General features: G+C 44.0%; 2 protein-coding genes across 7 annotated transcripts in view; one reads left to right on the top strand and one right to left on the bottom strand.

The window, feature by feature from the left end:
* Positions 1-11,209: 11,209 nt before the first annotated feature.
* HNRNPDL (heterogeneous nuclear ribonucleoprotein D like) lies at positions 11,210-18,133 on the bottom strand. Of its 5 annotated transcripts, none has more exons than XR_003119412.1 (9): positions 17,307-17,756; positions 16,340-16,508; positions 16,080-16,241; positions 15,476-15,607; positions 15,191-15,305; positions 14,469-14,639; positions 14,035-14,127; positions 13,565-13,669; positions 11,210-12,882 (listed from the first exon to the last, which is right to left on the bottom strand). XR_003119412.1 is itself a non-coding variant. In XM_025385189.1 (9 exons), the coding sequence occupies exons 2-8, from the start codon at positions 17,747-17,749 to the stop codon at positions 14,057-14,059; spliced, it is 1,263 nt and encodes a 420-aa protein (XP_025240974.1). In that variant the 5' UTR covers positions 17,750-17,906; positions 17,962-18,133; the 3' UTR covers positions 11,210-12,882; positions 14,035-14,056. The 5 variants fall into 5 exon arrangements, 3 of the variants coding, with proteins under 3 accessions (XP_025240974.1, XP_025240975.1, XP_025240976.1); XM_025385189.1 differs by lacking the exon at positions 13,565-13,669 and adding an exon at positions 17,962-18,133 and having other exon boundaries at positions 17,307-17,906; XR_003119413.1 differs by lacking the exon at positions 14,469-14,639.
* Positions 18,134-18,531: 398 nt separating this feature from the next.
* The window catches only part of ENOPH1 (enolase-phosphatase 1), a 35,984-nt gene continuing 33,969 nt past the window's right edge, over positions 18,532-20,546 (top strand). Inside the window, exon 1 of one of the 2 annotated variants that reach the window (XM_025385193.1) lies at positions 18,532-18,972. In XM_025385193.1, coding sequence (XP_025240978.1) covers positions 18,889-18,972 — 84 coding nt within the window. In that variant the 5' untranslated portion in view covers positions 18,532-18,888. The remainder of the gene's footprint in view (positions 18,973-20,546) is intronic. The other variant, XM_025385194.1, reaches the window with a different exon arrangement.

The raw sequence follows: 20,546 nt of genomic DNA, 5'->3' as shown, positions 1-20,546 counted from the left end.
TAATTTTCACTTTAATCCTTATTAGTTCATTTCTCCTGCTGGCTTTGAGTTTGATTTGTTCTTCTTTTCCTAGTTTCTTAAAGTGGAAAATTAGTTATTGATTTGACATCTTACTTTTTATTTTATTTTGTTATTATTATTTTTTTGAGACAGGGTCTCACTCTGTTGCCCAGGCTGGAGTGCAGTGGTGCCATCTCAGCTCACTGCAACCTCTGCTTCCCAGGGTAAAGTGGTCCTCCCACCTGAGCCTCCTGAATAGCTGGGACTATAGGCACAAGCCACCAAGGCCCTGCTAATTATTGGTATTTTTTGTAGAGACCAGATTTCGCCATGTCACCCAGGCTGGTCTCAAACTCCTGGTCTCAAGCGATCCACCCGCCTTGGCCTCCCAAAGTGCTGGGATTACAGGTGTGAGCCACTGTGCCCAGTCCTAATATTATTTAAAAAGCAAGATGTCAGGCCGGGCACAGTGGTTCACACCTGTAATCCCAGCACTGTGGGCGGCCGAGGTGGGTGGATAGCTTGAGGCCAGGAGTTTGAGACCAGCCTGGGCAACATGGCAAAACCCAGTCTCTACAAAAAATACCAAAAATAAGCTCACATGGTGGCACATACCTGTAATCTCAGCTACTTGGGAGGCTGAGGCAGGAGAATCACTTTAACCTGGGAGGCGAAGGTTGCAGTGAGCCAAGATTGCACCACTGCACTCCAGCCTGGGCAACAGAGTGAGACTCTGTTTCAAATAAATAAATAAATAAATAAATAAATAAAATATAGGAATTTACACCTATATATTTTCCTCCATGAACTAACTTAGCTGGATCCCATAGTTTCATATGCTGTTTTACTTTTGTTTTTGTTTTTGTTTTTTTTTTGAGATGGAGTCTTCCTCTGCTGCCCAGGTTGGAGTGCAGTGGCACGATCCTTGGCTCACTGCAAGCTCCGCCTCCTGGGTTCAAGTGATTCTCCTGCCTCAGCCTCCCGAGTAGCTGGGACTACAGGCGCCTGCCACAACACCTGGCTAATTTTTTTTTTTTTTTTTTTTTTGTATTTTTAGTAGAGATGGGATTTCACTGTGTTAGCCAGGATGGTCTCAATCTCCTGACCTTGTGATCCGCTCACCTGGGCCTCCCAAAGTGCTGGGATTACAGGCAAGAGCCACCGCGCCGGAGCTGTTTTAGTTTTTATCCATCTCAAATTACTTCTCACTTTCTCCTGTATTTCTTCTTTGACTTACTGGCTATTTTGGAGTTTGTTGTTTAATTTCCACATACTTGTGAATTTCTCAAATTTCCTTATGTTAGTTAAGTCCTTATTTGATTTCATTGTGGTCACAGAAAATACTCTGTATGACTTCAATCTTTCTAAATTCAGGCTTTAAAAAAAAAATAATGTAGCATACAGCTTATGCTGGAGAATATTCCATGTCCATTTGAAAAGAATATGTGTTCTGCTATTGTTGGGAGACGTGTTCTATAGATGTCTATTAGGTCTGGTTGTTTTAGTGTTTAGTCTGTTGTTCTGAGTCTTCTGTTTCCTTGTTGATTTTCTGCCTGGTTGTTCTATCCATTATTGAAAATGAAGTTTCATTGTTTACAACTGTTGTTCTTCAATTCTGTCAATTTCACTTAATGTGTTTTCCTTAAATGCTCTGAAGCAGTAAGACTCCAACCCTTTGCTGAGGGGCTCTCTGAGTGTACTGGGGTAGTATGACTTTGATGCTCTAGCAGGCTGGTAACAACTCTGCCTTAGCTTTCCCTTCCTGCTTGTGTAGACCCTCACGGTCAAGCAGCAGTGAGAGATTAGCCCGTTCTCAGCTGTTTCCTGGGCATGTGTACAGCTCTGGCCATGAGTATGGCCTTCTAGAGTCCCAAGAATGTGTTGGAGATTTTTAAAGCCCTCAATGGGTAATTTATTCCCCAGTTTTTCTTTCTTTTTTTTTTTTGGTAGTCTCTAATTAGCCCTAACTCATATTGCCATCTCAGATGGGTGTGATGTTAAACAACTGCCATCGAATGTTTTTGAGACTCAATCTAGGGCTACGGCTTTTTGCATAGAGTGAGCTCTGAGTCAGGTGAGATAAGGACAAATTTGAGTATAGAGCTTGTTTCAGTGAATAACCAGGTAGGTCAAATAGCTGCAATTCTGTAGGAATTGGTGTTTGTGGGGTGCTCTAAATCTATTGTGTCCCAGTGGTTCCTAAGCATCTGGTTTTTGTACTCACTGTAGTTGCAGAGATGTTGGTTTTCAAGGCTACCATGGAGCTGGAGAGAGAAGGATGAGAATACACAAAGCTCCCTATTCTTACTGAAATAAAACCCTTTTTTGGGGGTGCGGGGGTGCGGATAGTCTCACTCTGTGGTCCTGGCAGGCTGCAGGGCAGTGGCATGGACATTGCTCATTGCAGCCTCTAACTTCGGTCTTAAGCAATCCTGCCTCAGCCTCTTGAGTAGCTGGGACTACAGGCATGTGCCACCATGCCCAGCTAATTTTCTTTTTTTAGACGGAGATTCGCTCTGTCACCTGGGCTGGAGTGCAGTGGCACGATCTTGGCTCACTGCAACCTCCGCCTCCCGGGTTCAAGCGATTCTCCTGCCTCATCCTCCTGAGTAGCTGGGACTACAGGCATGTGCCACCACGCCTGGCTAATTTTTTGTATTTTTGGTAGAGACGGGGTTTCACCGTGTTAGCCAGGATGGTCTTGATCTCCTTACCTTGTGATCCTCGCATCCGAAGTGCTGGGATTACAGGCGTGAGCCACCACGCCCAGCCAATTTTCTTTTTTTAATTTGTTGTAGAGATAGGATCTTTCTATGTTGCCCAGGATACTCTCGAACTTCTGGCTTCAAGTGATCCTCCTGCCTCAGCCTCCCCAAATGCTGAGATTATAGGCATGAGCTACCACACCTGGCCTTGAAATAAAGCCTTTGAAAAAAGGTACTCCTTGGACTGTTGCAAGACTATTATCCAGAGTTCTGAAAATGCTGATTTTGACCATTTTTGCCACTTGTCCTCATTGCTTTTGAGAGATGAAGCCAGCTGGGCTTCCAGGTGGGCTGGGGACTTGGAGAATTTTTCTGTCTAGCTAAAGGATTGTAAACACATCAATAAGCGCTCCGCGTCTAGCAGAAGGTTTGTAAACGCACCAATCAGCACTCTGTAAAAATGGACCAATCAGCACTCTATACAATGGACCAATCAGCAGGAAGTGGGCGGGGCCAAATAAGGGAATAAACGCTGGCCACCGGAGCCAGCAGTGGCAATCCCTGGGGTCATCTTCTATACCATGTAAGTTTTGTTCTTTCGTTCTTCACAGTAAATCTTGCTGCTGCTCACTCTTTGGGTCCTCACTACTTTTATGAGCTGTAACACTCACCCTGAAGGTCTGTGGCTGCACTCCTGAAGTCAGCGAGACCATGAACCCACCGGGAGGAACAAACAACTCTGGACGTGCGTCACCTTTAAGAGCTCTAACACTCACTGCGAAGGTCTGTGGCTTCAGTCCTGAAGTTAGGGAGACCATGAACCCACCGGACACATCTGAACATCTGAAGGAACAAACTCTGGACACACCGTCTTTAAGAACTGTAACACTCCCGGCCAGGGGCCGCGGCTTCATTCTTGAAGTGAGGAAGACCAGGAACCCACTGGAAGCAACCAATTCCAGACAACCTTTGACAGAGCAGATTTTTGGATGTCCTTACTCTGCTATTGTGGAAGTGCTTCTGATTAATATGTTTGTTAAATATCCATTCTTAATTCCCATGGGTTTTTTGTTTGTCTTTGTTTTAGCTAAGAGTGATTTTAATAATGACTATTTTGGTATCTCAGGCTCTGCAGGGGGGTTGGAAAGCCACACTTGGAAACTGTCATCCAGGAAATATTTTCAAAATTACACCAGAACTGGATTCATAAAGACACCTGTTTCTGCTGCTGCTGCTGCTGCTGTCTCGCTACACACAGATACTGCTCCTTTCAACATTATCAATGTAGATACTGGATGTTGTTGCTAGAACCACTGCTTCTTCTGAAAACTCATTGCCACCATGGCTGCTCCCTAACTCAGCACTGATTCCACGAAATTCCTACTTCTTTTGATTCACCAGCTTCAGGCTCAAAGTCCAATGCAAGAGAATTCTAATCGATAGAGCTGAGTTAACATGTCTGTGCTCTGGGTATCAGAGAGCCGGGGAAAGTGATTTTTAAATTTCTATATTGGGTGGTACTCTTGGTACACCATGACTCATAGGATGGGAATTCTTCAAACATGGGGAAGTAACTCTCTATTTTCCATAAAACCTGTACAATGTCATAATAAAAGTGATTTGTACTTAATTTTTTAAAAGTTTTAATTGACACAATAATTATACATATTTATTGGATACAATATGTTTCAATACCTGTATACATTGTGATCAAATCAAGGTAATTAACATACCCATCACCTCAAACATTTATCATTTCTTCGTGGTGGAACATACAAAATCCTTTCTTCTAGCTATTTTGAGATATACCTTATTTTTTACTGTGGTCACCATACTGTAAAATAGGATACCAACACTTACTCTTCCTAATCGCAGCTTTGTACTCATTGACCATCCTCTCCTCATCCCCTCCTTCTCCCTACCTTCCCCAGTCTCTGGTAACTGCTGTTCCATTAACTACTTCTGTGAAATCAACTTTTTTAGATTCTACATGTAAATGAGAACGTGTTCATCTTTCTGTGTCTGGTGTATTTCACTTAACATAATGTCTTCTAGGTTCATCCATGGTGTCATAGATTTGGGAAGTTTCTTCATCTTTTTTTTTTCTTTTTCCTTTTTTTTTTTTTCTTTTTTGAGATGGAGTTTCACTCTTGTCATCCAGGCTGGAGTGCACTGGCACGATCTCGGTTCACTGCAACCTCCGCCTCCTGGTTTCAAGTGATTCTCCTGCCTCAGCCTCCTGAGTTGCTGGGACTACAGGTGCACACCACCACACCTGGCTAATCTGGGGTTTCGCCATGTTGGTCAGGCTGGTCTCAAACTCCCAACCTCAGGTAATCCACTCCCCTTGGCCTCCCAAGGTGCTGGGATTACAGGTGTGAACCACCGTGCCTAGCCCTACCATATTTTCTTTATCCATTCTTCTGATGATGGACACTTAGGTTGATTCTATATCTTGAGTATTGGGAATAATGTTGCAATAAACACGAGAGTGCAGATATCTGTTCGACATATTGATTTCATTTTCTTTGGATATATACTTAATAATGGAATTGCTGGATCATATGGTAGCTCTGTTTTTAATATTTTGAGGAGCCTCTATACTGTTTTCCATAATGGCTGTACTAATTTATATTATCACAAACAGTGTGAAAGGGTTCTCTTTTCTCCACATTCCTTGCCCACACTTACCCCCCTTTTTTTTTTTTTTTTTTTTTTTTTGAGACAAAGTCTGGCCCTATTGCCCAGGTTGGATCCTTTGTCTTTTTGATCATTAATTTGCACTTTATATTCTTGCTTACTATAATAAAGGTTGCTTACCACGTCTCTTTTAATCTTAGATCCACCTACATTTCCCACTTCTTTTCATGTCATTTACTTGTTGAAGAAATGGGACATTCTTACGAATTTTCCACATTTTAGATTTGGATGGTTGCATCTTCATGGTAGTTTAACATGTGCCTTTATTTCTTTTCCTGATTACCAGTAGTTGGTTCTAGATGTGGCTGCTTTTAAGGTTTTGTTGTTGATTTTTTTTTTTTGGTTTTGCCATAGTGCATCTTCATGGAGATTTTTATTTTTCCTAATTGCAATTGTAGGGTATATTGAATTTGTAGATTCTATTGTCACTTCTGGAAAATTTTAAGCCATTACCTCTTGAAATGTTGCCTCTTATTCTCACTTCTATTTTTTTTTTTTTTTTTTTGAGACGGAGTGTTGCTGTGTTGCCTAGGGGCTGGAGTGCAGTGGCACAATCTTGGCTCACTGCAACCTCTGCCTCCCAGGTTCATGCGATTCTCCTGCCTCAGCCTCCCGTGTAGCTGGGATTACAGGCATGCACCATCACACCTAATTTTTGTATTTTTAGTAGAGGCAGGGTTTCACCATATTGGCCAGGCTTGTCTCGAACTCCGGCCTCAAATGATCTGCCCGCCTTTGCCTTCCAAAGTGCTGGGATTACAGGTGTGAGCCACCATGCCCAGCCAGCATTTTTGGTATTTTAAAAGCCTGTTAGATGTTACATTCATTAAAAAATGGACACAAGTTAACAGAAATATTCTTGATTTGGCTGCCATTAAATTAACTTGGTATGATGCAGATTATCAGATTGTAAGTTCTGACAGCTATATATCTTTGATTAATAGAAATGTTATTACATAATGAGAGCAATATATTTGACAAGTAAAGCCATTCAAAACACATTGTCTATAGGGAGAAGAAATTTAAAGGGTTTCCTGGTGATGAAATATTGAAACTATTCTATAATATCATTTAACCCCCACTACTCACACCCTCCTTTCATTCCTCTGCTTGCAGTGTCTATGAAAAAATATATGCCCCAGATGTTTCATGGTCCAAGGGCAATCTAAATAGTGAGTCAATTTCATAGGCCATGTCTTTCATGGGAAGAGTAGTTGCTCCAGATTATCCAGGCTCAAATTCCATTAGAGGAACAAGAATGGATCAATTGTAATATAATCCAACTTTGCTACAATAGATCTCAACACTCAGAAACCAAGTGTATTAAAGATTACTGACTGCCAGGCACGGTGGCTCACGCCTGTAATCCCAGCACTTTGGGAGGCCGAGGCGGGCTGATCACTAGGTCAGGAGATCGAGACCGTCCTGGCTAACACGGTGAAACCCCGTCTCTACTAAAAAATACAAAAAATTAGCCGGGCGTGGTGGCGGGCGCCTGTAGTCCCAGCTACTCGAGAGGCTGAGGCAGGAGAATGGCGTGAGCCCGGGAGGCAGAGCTTGCAGTGAGCCGAGATCTCGCCACTGCATTCCAGCCTGGGCGACAGAGCGAGACTCCATCTCAAAAAAATAAGTAAATAAATAAATAAAAATAAAAATAAACAAAAATTAAAAAATAATAAAGATTACTGACCAATCTTAATGCTTAAAGTATGCCTGATAGGAGTTTTATAGTTTAATAGACTGCAGAATGTAATCAGCATTGGTACATTCAATTAGCTGACTTCCCCATTTTAAAATCAGGGGATTAAAGCTAAAGCTGGACGTGGTGACACATGCTGGTAATCTCCCCACTTTGGGAGGCCTAAGTGGGAGGATCACTGGAGCCAAGGAGTTTGAGACCAGCCTGGGCAACATAGTGAGTCTCTATATCTAAGACAAGAAAAATAAAAAAGCTTTAACTTGGGCAATATAGCAAGACCTCATCTCTACTAAAAATCAAAAAAATTAGCTAGGTATGATGGCGTGTGCCTGTGGCCCCAGCTACATGCAAGGCTGAAGTGGGAGGATTGGTTGAGCCCAGGAGGTTGAGACTGTAGTGAGACGTGATGGCATCACTGCACTCCAGCCTGGGCAAGAGTGAGACTCTGTCATCAATAAAACAATCCCCTGTGTTCACCAGCCAATACAAATACCCAGGTGGAAGGTGGAGAGCATATGAAGAAACCCTTTGTGCAACCTCATCAACTACAACAAATTCAATCAATTTTAGTCAGTTTGTTACCATAAAAGCCAACAGCTTCAAAAGCATTTTAGAACAGTTTTCTAAGTCTCTAATTTTCCTGAAACTACATTGAAAATATTTACAGACATGCATTTTTTTGGGTTTGAAGAGAATTCACTTTTGGTCAGACTCCCAAAAGGAGATTACCATTGGAACAGTATGAGAAAAACTTGCAAGTAAAGTTTCTCACATTTTCTAGCTTGTGCTGGTCTTTAAGAAACCAAAATTAGCCTTTTTGGTTATTTGGATTTTAAGTGACAAGATTACGTTGAATATACTTTTTTTTTTTTTTTTTTTTTTTTTTTGAGACGGAGTCTGGCTCTGTCGCCCAGGCTGGAGTGCAGTGGCCGGATCTCAGCTCACTGCAAGCTCCGCCTCCCAGGTTCCCGCCATTCTCCTGCCTCAGCCTCCCGAGTAGCTGGGACTACAGGCGCCCGCCACCGCGCCCGGCTAGTTTTTTTGTATTTTTAAGTAGAGACGGGGTTTCACCGTGTTAGCCAGGATGGTCTCGATCTCCTGACCTCGTGATCCGCCCGTCTCGGCCTCCCAAAGTGCTGGGATTACAGGCTTGAGCCACCGCGCCCGGCCTGAATATACTTTTTTGAGACGGAGTCTTGCTCTGTCTCCCAGGCTGGAGTGCAGTGGTGCTATCTTAGCTCACTGCAACCTCTGCCTCGTTCAAGTGATTCTCCTGCTTCAGCCTCCTGAGTAGCTGGGATTAGAGTTGCCCACCACTACGCCCTGCTAATTGTTGCTAGAGATGGGGTTTCACCATACTGACCAGGCTGGTCTCAAACTCCTGACCTCGTGATCCGCCCGCTTTGGCCTCCCAAAATGTTGGGATTACGGGCATGAGCCACTGCGTCCGGCTGAATATACTTTTTCAAACTACACTTTAGTCTCACTACCCTCTAAGATTATGATACAGTTCCCCGAATGGGTACATCTCTTTGAGTGGTAAGTCTCTTTGAAGTGGTAAATCTCTTTAAAGGGTAAAACCAGAGATTAAACTGACACTTAAGAATAGCACAATTCTGGCAGGGCACGGTGGCTCATGCTTGTAATCCCAGGACTTTGGGAGGTGGAAGCGGGTGGATCACCTGAGGTCAGGAGTTTGAGACCAGCCTGACTGACATGGCGAAGCCCTGTCTCTACTAAAAATACAAAAATTCTAGCCAGGCATGGTGGCAGATGCCTGTAATACCAGCTACTTGGGAGGCTGAGTCAGGAGAATCGCTTGAACCTGGGAAGGGGGGGTTGCAGTGAGCCCTGATCAGATCACTGCACTCCAGCCTGGGCAACAAGAGTGAAACTCCGACTCAGGGAAGGAAAAAAAATAAAAAATAAAAAACAGCACAATTCCAAGCTCATTCTGGCTGGGGGTGGAGGGTGGTGGGGAAGGGAAGAACAGCAGAAGTTAAGGTCTTCAAAATGTTCAGCCTTACTCTGTAATACCCAGAACATCACTATATCCTTTCCTACAGTTTATAAAAACTAGTAAAGTCAAAGGTGTATTTTTTATTTTTTGCTATTAACTAAATCTTGCTGAAATTCCATATCTATTTCAAGACAAATGTAAGACCCCAACCAATCCTAAAAGAACAGCCTATATTTTTATAAACAATATTTAAAAAAAAAACCCCAGTATTTTCTAGTGACTATAAAAAATACATAGAATTTGCATTGTGTTTGCTTAAAAGTTGAGACCACAGATTAGATGCCAACTCTATTTGGCTGAAAGTTTAAGGAAAGGGGGTTTTCTATGAATGACCCTTTGTAACTACTCAACACTAGAATCAATTGAAATGGTATACACACACATCTATAACTAAAATTATTCATACACTTACATGTTTTTGAATCACCTTTTAAAAAAATTGACACTGGGTCTCATTCTGTTGCCTAGGCTAGGTAGAGTGCAATGGAGCGACCATAGCTCAACTGCAGCTCAACACACCTGGTCTTAGTCTACTTTTTTTTTTTTTTTTTTTTTGAGACGGAGTCTCGCTCTGTCGCCCAGGCTGGAGTGCAGTGGCCGGATCTCAGCTCACTGCAAGCTCCACCTCCTGGGTTCACGTCATTCTCCTGCCTCAGCCTCCCGAGCAGCTGGGACTACAGGCACCCGCCACCTCGCCCGGCTAGTTTTTGTATTTTTTAGTAGAGACGGGGTTTCACCATGTTAGCCAGGATGGTCTCGATCTCCTGACCTCATGATCCGCCCGTCTCGGCCTCCCAAAGTGCTGGGATTACAGGCTTGAGCCACCGCGCCCGGCCAGTCTACTTTATTTTTGAGAGGTTCTCACTTTGTTGCCCAGGCTGGAGCACAGATCTCACTGCAACCTCCACCTCCTGGACTCCAGCGATCCTCCCAAGTACAGCACCATGCCTAGCTAGCTAATTTTTGTATTTTTAGTAGAGTTGGGGTTTTGACATACTGGCCAGGCTGGTCTTGAACTCCTGGAATCAAGCCATCCACCTACCTTGGCCTTCCAAAGTGCTAGGATTACAGGCATGAGCCCAGTGCGCCCAGCCAGCTTAGTCAGCTCTTTAATTGGTGAAGTTTAGCATCCTGCGATTTTTTGAGACAGGGTCTCACTTTGTCGCCCAGGGTGGAGTGCAGTGGCACAAACATGACTCACTGCACCCTTCATCTCCCTGGCTCAAGCAATCATCCTGCCTCAGCACAAGTAGCTGGGACTACAGGTGTGCACCACCACATTGGACTAATTTTTGTAGAGACTAGGGTTTTGCCACGTTGCCTAGGCTGGACTCAATGCACTTGCCTTGATCTCCCAAAGTGCTTGGGATTACAGGCATGATCTACAGCACGCAGCCTAGCATCCTGATTGACACTAAATCAAATCTTGGTAATGGAAAGTGGCTTAATTGTTCAGATATGCCCTTATATTAAATTTTGTGAAGATTAGTGAGGCTCTCTGCCATTATGAAAATAAAGATGCACTGAAGAGTAATGGAATAAGCTATGCTTATCCATGCTAGCATCCCAACAGACATCTCATTTTAATAGTCCTCATACTATAAAAATGAGCGAGATTACACATTAACATGTTAACCAATGAAATTACTAACGTCTTTTGTTAGGATAACATCACACAGAATTTGGTCTAAACAATGCAAAAGGCAAATACAATGTATGAAAACATATACAAACCGAGTATTTGTTTGTTATAGGTACTTCAGAAGAATTCATTTCTATCCCCTCCCCAATAAACTTGTCCAATTACTTTGTTCTAAATTAATGTTTAGGAATGAGATCTTGATACCAGCTTCACAGTTCATCCAACCTAGGACACTTAGCCTAAGAGTATCTATTCAAATTTGCATCAGTTGGTGAACTGATGGGCCCTGAAATCTTAATTAAATCTAGAGTTCAAAGCCCCTGCAAGAAAAATCAAGTGAATTCTTACTCCCCCTTCAATTGTTTGTAAAACATCTCAATCATCTCTAGATGTAATATATTTTTTCTCAGTCATACATATCAAGACTTGATTAAAAGTTTGGATTTTGTTTAAAAAGCCTTTATTCATTTTTTGATCAGGGAAAAGGACAATCTCAATGTCAACTTGTCACCTAATCATAAATTTGAACTTACAGGATTCACCACCCTAGACACTGCACCTGACAACACAACTTAAAAATGAACTTCCTTCCATTCCCTAAAGTTGCATGTTGAATGAACAGAATCCCTTCTAACAGCCAACACTGGTACTTGGCCTAGGTGTGTGTGAGAATAGCAAAACAGCAGCAAAAAAAGGCCAAGAGCATTATAACGTGATAGCCCAAGAAGTATAATCATTGTAACCAAGTTGTAAGCACCAAATTAAAAAAAAAAGGAGGGGGCTCATCAGCATAAGAAACACCAGTTTTGTGAGATGACCCGTTGTGTGAGATCAACTACTCTGCCTGTGAACACATCTGCCAATCCCAGTAGCTAACACTGAGGCAAAGGTCCCAAAATCCAACTACACTGAACGCAAAATTCAAAGCTTTTATTTATTCCAGGTCTTCTCAAACCTGGATATAAAACGGCTTTTCAGTGCACCCAGAGGGTCCACTGTAATGACTCAAGTCACATTTGGATTGACTGACACACCTCAGATACCTTTTCCACTATTCCTATGTCTGAATATGGACATGTTTAACTACTCAATTCATGCACTGTGTTAAAAACTAGATTTACTATCAAGACTTTTTCTAAACTCACACAGCATTAACAGCTAACTGTAATACAATTTCCTCAGAATGCCCAAACAGAAAACATTTTGTTCAATCTTGTGGTGACTGCGAGAAAACAACACAACTAAATCTTTTGCCACTATTTCAAATTTTAATCTAACTTTTGACCACACTCATACCTTTCTACCAAAATCCTTGAGTTATAACTACTTTAAATGCTCTTAAACCATAGATCCTACCAGTTTTACAGTGCTCCTGTGTGCATCTGAATTTTTATCAAGAATTAAGTGATTGTGTTATGATTACAAAGCTTTTACCAGGTGACCACTGATTAAAGCCAAAGTAATTAGCGATTCAAAAATGGCTTTCCAGAGACAGGCACAAAGTAAAAGGAGCTACTAACAATTTTATTACAATCCAGAAGAAACATGGTCTACTAGAAAGCTTCTACTAATCACAACACTTACGTCTTCCTCTCAGGACAGTCTTCAGATAACCAGAGGGGAAAGAACATTGTTCAAAGGTGTGGTAGAAACCTCACTTAACAGGGAGAAGATGAAGCCTTAAGAGCATAGAATACACCTACAAATTGGGGAAGAGGGTGATGCTGGCTGGCTATTTATAAAGGACCACAGTTTCTCCGTATGAACCAATACTCTCTACAAAATCAACTGTGCCTTAATTATTGCTTATTTTAAATTACATTTTTACAGAGCTATGTAGTACCTGACGCAAAAAAGCAATCACATAAGGAAGCATTTATTTGAAGTTTAACATGAAATGATACAAATAAAATGTGTATAAACAAATCCACATTGAGTCATAACACAGATAGCAAAGGACAAAGTAAAAACAAAGAAAACTAATTGGCAGCTATATACAGTTGGACACAATCGTGTCTTGTACACTAGAAAGTCTTTTACAAAATAATCATCTTAGATCAACAGAAGACCAATCTTCAATGTCGTCCTGCAAGATGGGTTACTTTAACATCTCCTCCTAAAAACAAAAACAAAATACCAATTAGATTTGTGCAACTCTGACAAGCTTTTAAAGGTCCACTTTCATGAACTGTTTTAAGTCCTCACTTTATTCTTTTCTTCAATAATTAAAGATCATATGCATATTTATTGGCAAAATACAGTTTGGGTAGTCAATAAACTCACCCTGGAGTTCCCAAATAATAATAAATTCAAATCTATTCAGGAAAGAATCTGGGAATACAATCTTCCCATATTCACAGGTTCAACTATGCTAGATTAAGGTCTACTAGAAGCATCTCTAGTAACCCAAGTAAAATGCTATCACAAACACCAATTTCTAATAAGCTTATTACAAGAACATAAATTGAATTGTGCATATGATCTTTAATTTATATCCCAGATTTAAAAGTTCTTGTTTTGGTTTGTAGATTTCACTATTAGCTATAAAAAGAAAAAGCAAGCATTAAATCTTAAAAGAATGAACACTTAAAATGAGGCTCCACAATTGAAATACAACACTAAACAGAAGACCAAAATGATTAAGCTGTAAAAAGGCATTTATGTATTTTAACTCCTGTAAAAAACCATTTAAGTTAAGTTTAGACACTTAATCTCCAAAAAGATTAAAAAAGAAGCCAAAGTCTGAAGTTTTCCACTTTAATCTTTACGCTGGTACATGAAGTTGGAAGAGACCATACCACAGGACAGCGTTTTCTGGTGTATGCCTTGCGCTCTGCCCGCAACGTGCGACCCCCAGAGATAGACGTGGTCAGGGTGACACACGGCCTGCAATGAAGTTCCCGCTGGCGGGTACAAACAAGGTATAATGTCAGAGTTAGAAGACAACATTCTTGTTTTCCTTAAGTTGTACCCATTTCAGTACTTTACCTGTTAATAGTTCTAAAATGTTTAATTATTCCTCTAGACCACCTGGTACACAAAAGCAAACAGAAAAACTCTTAAGTTTTTCTGCAATACTAAAGAAAGTGAGATAAGACTTTAAAGTTAAAGATCTATAGACACTTTAGGCAAAACAGGCTCATAAAGCAATTAAAAAAATCAACAATTTAGTAAGAACAAGCTACATAGTATTTTGTTTTTACGTTTGTCTATTGATCTTTAAATTAAATTAGACATTTCTACTGTTTTCCTGTACTCTTATACACACCTGTTTTCTCCAATGTTCTCCTTTAGTATGGCTGGTAATTGTTTTGGTGATTGCCACCCCCTCGAGATGCCTTGCCATAAGTGCTCTGTTGACCTATTTTGAAAACACAGAAATTTCATTAAGACAGTTTTCTACAAAACTGTTTCTTTACAAACACACTGAGAAATGATTAAATCTACAAATCTTTGCATGCTAAATAAAAAGTATTAAAATATTAAGATATTTTAACACCCATTATAAGCTAGTTGTAAATCATACATCCTAGTTCATTTATAACCACCAGGCTATGTTAGTATAATCACCCTATGATTGTAACATGCCTCAAACACTTAACTCCAAACAGAAAGCCCATACACACAATTTCAGAACAGGATTGTATGTTAACAATGAATTTTAATACCACTGGTTTATAAAATTAAGTTAAATATTCTTACCACTGTAGTCTGCATATCCCTGTCCATATCCATAGTTCCCATAGTTATACCCAGTATAATCATATCCGCCATAGCCACTATAGTTTTGATCACCACCATAGGCACTATTGTAATTTCCATATCCTTGATCATAATAGTTATTAAATCCTTGGTTCCAGTTTTGGCCCTGACCTGAAACAATGCACAATGATTGTTAGGAAACAACTTCTGACCCCCAATTCTAACATAAAATGATGTGTTCTTGTCTCTCACTCTGCAAATCTTAAAGGGCAGAATGGACATATATATTGCTATCTGCTTGAAAAACTATTCTTCCAGCTGTTATAAAAAAAGGGGGCAGAAAGTCCAATTGTGCCAGTATCAAACTTCCTAAATTTAATGGAAAATCATTCAATTTTCCATTAAAGCTGAAGACAGGTATACTGTTCTGTTTAAAACAAGGACTCCTGCCCAAGAAAACCTATCACGCCATGGCGCATCATGTAATGGTACACTTTTCCTGTCAGTGATGACACTAATTGTCAAAGTGGCCATACTTTTAACAGTTTTTTGAAACCAGTGAGCTCACAACAAAAACCACCACACACAACCCCCACTAAGCTGAACATTTTCCTCCCGCTGGAATTGTTTTAAGTTTAAAGTTTTAGTTTCGTACAGGACTACTCATATTTAGCAGTATACAGCTTAAACCATGGAGTCATATTCCAAGAATTAAGTCTCACCTCGGCCACGACCCCTCGTACCACCTCGGCCACCAGCCGCAGCACCTCTTCCACCTTTTTGTTGTTGCTGTTGCTGCCTATATACCTCTTTGGGTTGTGCAACTTTGATTTCACACTATAAACAAATTAAAAAACACGAAAATATAATTTTTACTCGAGTTCTAAAATTTAATCATTTTATTTTTCTCAAACACATTGAGAAATTTCAAAAACTAAAAGATAAAAAAATAAAAAAGAAAAAAGAAATCCTTAAAATTTTCATTTAAAGTACTTAAATGGCTTTACCTTCCCAGAACCAATTTGATGGTATCTGCTTTCTAACAATTTTTTTACTGGCTCTTCATCGGTGTATGTGATAAAACAAAATCCTCTTCTCTCATTTGTTTTTGTATCCATGGGAAGTTCAATATTTTCAATCTGAAATCGAGATGCACACTCAAGGTCATCCCATAATTGTAAAATGCTACCAGAGTGTCAGAATGCCACAGGTACTTTTCAGGCTTCAACTTAAATATGTTATTCTTATCAGGTGACTTCTATACAGACATCAGTGCTTTATGATCAACATCAGCCTTCAGTGATTTGTTGTATATTTGAAGCATTGAGGGAAAAGTAAAACATCCTTTAATATTATTTTGTACCCCAAAGATGCCACTAGCTAACAAGTCCAAACACCGACCACATTTAAGTGCCCATGTTTTGGCTAAATTAAGATAGTTGGGTTTCCATCAGAGCAGCAATCAAATCAAGGTACAGTCCCTGGAAGCGACTTGAGCAGTCATTTAATCCTACCCTCACACGAAACATGAATCTGCCCTGTATAAATCGGACCAGGATTAAACATTTTATAAACACATCAAGCTTAACATGTGTAAACATAATCACACACCTCTCCAAAGGCTCCAAAATATTCTTTAATTTGTTCTTCAGAAGTATCCGGGCTCAATCCACCCACAAAAACCTTTTTGGGGGGTTCTTTCCCTTTTAAAGCTTTGGCCCTTTTGGGATCTATCAATTTGCCATCCAGTTTGTGTTCTTTCAGTTCCAAAACCTACAAGACAGATTTATTTAATCTGACAGCAGCATATAAGCCCCAGAAAAATGTGCAAAACACTACAAAAGCAGCACAAAGCAAAACACAGTTCCTACCTTATCAACACTAGCAGCATCTTTGAAAAGCACAAATCCAAATCCTCTTGATCTCCCAGTGACTGGATCTGTTTTAATTGTGCAGTCTACAACTTCCCCAAATCGAGACAAATACTCTGTCAGATCTTTTTTGCTTGTATCCCAGCTCAAGCCTCCAATAAACATTTTACTAGAAATAAAAGGTTTTTAAAAAAATTAACAATAACTCAAATGATCCTTCAGTTCTGGAATTAAATCGTAGAATAAAAACAGGGACATTTATCCCCTAAGTGTAAGCAATTTAATCCATGTTTACATTTAATCTATGTCACACAAAAATCCCAATATCCCAACAAAGTTACTCAAACCAGCGGACAGCTCGCTCTCCGCACTACATAAAGCAAAACTCAAAGGAGACCAATAAAATATAGTAAAGGTTCTGCCCAGATTGCTTCAGCTACAAGGCCCAACTTCCTAGATGAATCCCTCACATCTTATCTTAGGTCCATCCTCGTCCTCCGCTGTCAAGCCAACGTTCCACCCAGAGAACTCATCAATCATAATACGTTTTGTGAATCTGGGTACCAGTCGCCTGCTTGTGCCCGAACTCAGAGTCCTCTAAAACTCTTCCCAGGAAAACCGCGCCGAGTGGTAACAGAGACACAATGAAGAGGCGGCGGCAGCTGCAGCGAGCGGCGCTCGGAGGCCGGCCCCTCCCCCCCCGGGTCCCACGCGGCGCCTGCGCGCTCGGGACAGAGACGCCGCCGCCCTCCTCCTCCAACCCCTCCGCCCTTCCCCCACTCTTCCCGGGTCTCTCCAGTCACCCCCTCGATCTTTTACTTTCCTCTTCCCTCCAAGCTAGTGGGGCCCAGAGGGCACGCGGGGAATCGACTCTGAGAAAGAATGGGGGCAGCGCGCGGCTCACGAGGGACGAAGGGCGCGTGCGGCGCGCTGGGGGAGGGGGAGCGGGGGAAGAAGCGTGCGGTACCCGTCATCCTGCTGATTCTTGCTCGCGTTTATCTTGGATCCCTCTGCGAATTCTTCTATGTTGCTGTACTCGTTCATATCCTCCATAGTGGCGGAGCTGTCGGCAGGGGGGTGCTGGCGCGCAGTCCGGGTCGCGGCAGCAGCGGCGGCGGAGCGTTGTATGGAGCTGGATTTAAAATGGCGGCGGAAGAGATCCGGGCGCCGCCTGCGCCCTCCCTTTATAGTCGCCCCGCCCGCCAATCGGGAGGGCTGCTGGGCGGTGACGTGGCGCTGGGCCCGGCGCGCCCCCTGCCGGGCGGAGCTGGGAGCGAGTGAAGGGAGGAGCGGGGCTAGCTGCCGCGGCGCCCGCGGCCGCCAATGGGAGAGGCTGCGGGAGGCTAAAGTAGCGGGAGCGGAGGGGAACAATGGCGGCGGCACATGGGAAAGCCGGGGCGGGACCTCCATCGCGGCCCTCCCGGCAAGGAGAGAGGCCACGCGTGAGGGGACGCGGGCTTGGGAGAAGAGAAGAATCAGAAGAGAAAAACGAAGGGGCGTAAAGTCCTGGGGTCAGCAGTCCCGAACAGAGCCGACGCAAGGCCACAGTCCCTCTTGCCTTGGGAGCCTTTGTCTCTGGCGTCCGGTCCAGCCCACTCCTACCAAAGAGCCGTGAACCCCGCCTTTTTCTGCCCTCGGTTCGCCAGTGCGGAGCCGCTGCGGCGGCCGCTGCTACCGACTAGCACCGCGGCCGGGCTACTCCGGAAAAAGGCGGACTGCGCCCGGCGCTGGCGACTGAGGCGGCGAGCGCGCTCGCCCGCCGCGCGCACGCGTGTTTTGTCCTCGAGCTGGCAGGAACCAGCCGAACAGGAAGCGGGCGCGCGACGGCCCCTCCGGGCAGCGGAGCGCGGGCGTCTCTTCCGCTGTGGCCACGGGCGCGCGGGCCGAGGGGGCGCAGCGAGGCCTCCTGGCTGATCGGCCGAAGCCCGAGCCCCTCGCGGCCTCTCTGGCAGGTTGAGGCCGGGAGGAGGGGCGGAGGCTGGCCAGATGACTGTATCTATGCAAAGACGGAGGCGGTGGGCGGGGAGGGGGCTGGATGCAGTAGAGGGCAAGGGGCACTCACATCCCCGGCGCGCCACTCGCGGGGCTCCCTTCTGCACGTGCCCCGGGCCTCTCCCGCTCGCTCAACCTGTCTGCGGAGGGCGCGCTCTCGCGCATCCTGCTCCCGCGTTCGCTTCTTTGTTCCCGCCCACGCGAGGCCCATTTTGACGGATCGCGTTCGAGGCCCGACGGCGACCAATTGGCGCTGGGGTTTCGCACCCCGCCCCGCCGAACCCAGCACGGCCCGCCCCTTTTCCTGCCCACGTGGTCTCAGGCTCCTGCCCCGTCCTGCTCACGAGTTCAGGGGCTCCTGGGAGGCCGCCTTTTCCAGTGCCAGGTGTGCAGAGGTGTTCTCTTCCCTACGCGCGGCGGGCTGCACTTGGTCGCTGGCTCCAAGATCGCGCGGGGCCGTCGGAAGCCCAGGACGGTACCGGGGGCAGCAGCCGCAGCCGGCGCCGCCCTCCACCCTCCCCGACTGCAGGCCGAGTCCCGTAGCATCCGGTAGGGAAATGGTCGTGCTTTCGGTCCCCGCCGAAGTCACCGTGATCCTGTTAGATATCGAAGGTACCACAACCCCGATTGCTTTCGTGAAGGTGAGGGGCGGAAGGGAGCGGGGATGTTTTCCTTAAAAACAGTTATTTTTTTTTCTAAGTATTGCAGGCCTTGCATTAGAGACGAGGGTTAGGAGAGGCGGTGTGGCTTTGACTCTTCTGTGGAATGGGGAGGGAGGAGAGAAAGCCTGCGGCGGGTGGCGGGGATGCTTTTCCTCGCGGCACTAGCTTCTCCCTCCCCCGCCCTTGGGCTTGGTTGGATCCAGATGGGTGGGAAGGGATGGAAGTTGAAGCTAAAAATCGCCGAAGGGCAGGTAAGCCGGGGCGGGGTGTGACCGTGCGGGCCTCCCGACCCGGCAGGTGTACACCCGGTCGCTTCCGCCGGTGAGCGCAGCCTTTCTGCTCCGTCGGGCCTGGTGTGGCAGCGGCAGCGATTTAATGGTCCTTGAAGCTTCTAATCTCAAAATGGAAAGACGGAAGTGTCAAGATGAGTCTTCAGGTGGCCCTGGTGTCGGGCAATCAAGGTTCCTCTTTGCCCCTTCCCACTCTTGCTGTTAGTGGCCAAACTGCACGCTGTATTATTTTACTCTGTTAGGCTCTGTGGTCCACAGCGCTGATTTTTTTGAGCGATAGGACACGTTTAGATTCCGTTCACTTTCCTCAGAAAACCGTAGAAGCTTGAAGCTCTTATCCAGAGCGTTCCTTCTAGGATGTCATTGTGAACCAGCACTTGTCTGCACCTCAGCTTACAACTTAGCGGATTCCTTCTTTATTCTTTGTCTGTTAGAATAAGTAAATATGAAATGTTACTTTAATTTTTGAAAGAATTCCTCAGGCCTTGTCTTTTTATTTGGCTCCCTGAGGTTTAAGAATTCATTGCAGGCCGGGTGCGGTGGCTCACACCTGTAATCCCAGCACTTTGGAAGACTGAGGCGAGCGAATCACGAGGTCAGGAGATCGAGACCATCCTGGCTAACACAGTGAAACTCAGTCTCTACTAAAAATACAAAAAATTAGCCGGGCGTGGTGGTGGACGCCTGTAGTCCCAGTTACTCAGGAGGCTGAGGCAGGAGAACGGGTGAACCCGGGAGGCGGAGCTTGCAGTGAGCCGAGTTAGAGCCACTGCACTCCAGCCTGGGCGACAGAGCGAGACTACATGTCAAAAAAAAGAAAAAAAAAAAAAGAATTCATTGTAGATACAAGTACTACTTCTTAGAGGTGCTTGCATACACAATCATAGTCGAGATATACAAAGTATATTACAAAGTAGGAAAAATCCATTTTCCAAGAAACCGAGCAGCTTGGGTTTTAAATTCTATTTTAGTTTCCATTTAAAAAAAAAAAATTACCTGTGAATGAGGCTTTTTTTTTTTTTCTTTGAGACAGTCTCACTCTGTTGCCCAGGCTGGAGTGGAGTGGAGTGCAGTGGTGCAATCACAGCTAACTGCAGCCTCGACCTCGCTGGGCTTAGGGCATCTTCCTGCCCCAGCCGCTGGAGTAGTTGGGACGGAAGGGAGAGCCACCATGCCTGGCTAATTTTGTATTTTTTGTAGAGACGGGGTTTTGCCATGTTGCCCAGGCTAGTCTGGAATTCTTGGCCTCCCAAAGTGCCAGGA

This window comes from Theropithecus gelada, chromosome 5 (assembly GCF_003255815.1).
Source record: "Theropithecus gelada isolate Dixy chromosome 5, Tgel_1.0, whole genome shotgun sequence".
NCBI lineage: Eukaryota > Metazoa > Chordata > Mammalia > Primates > Cercopithecidae > Theropithecus > Theropithecus gelada.
The sequence above is the reverse complement of the archived record's forward strand: the minus strand, read 5'-3'. Positions and strand labels throughout refer to the sequence as shown.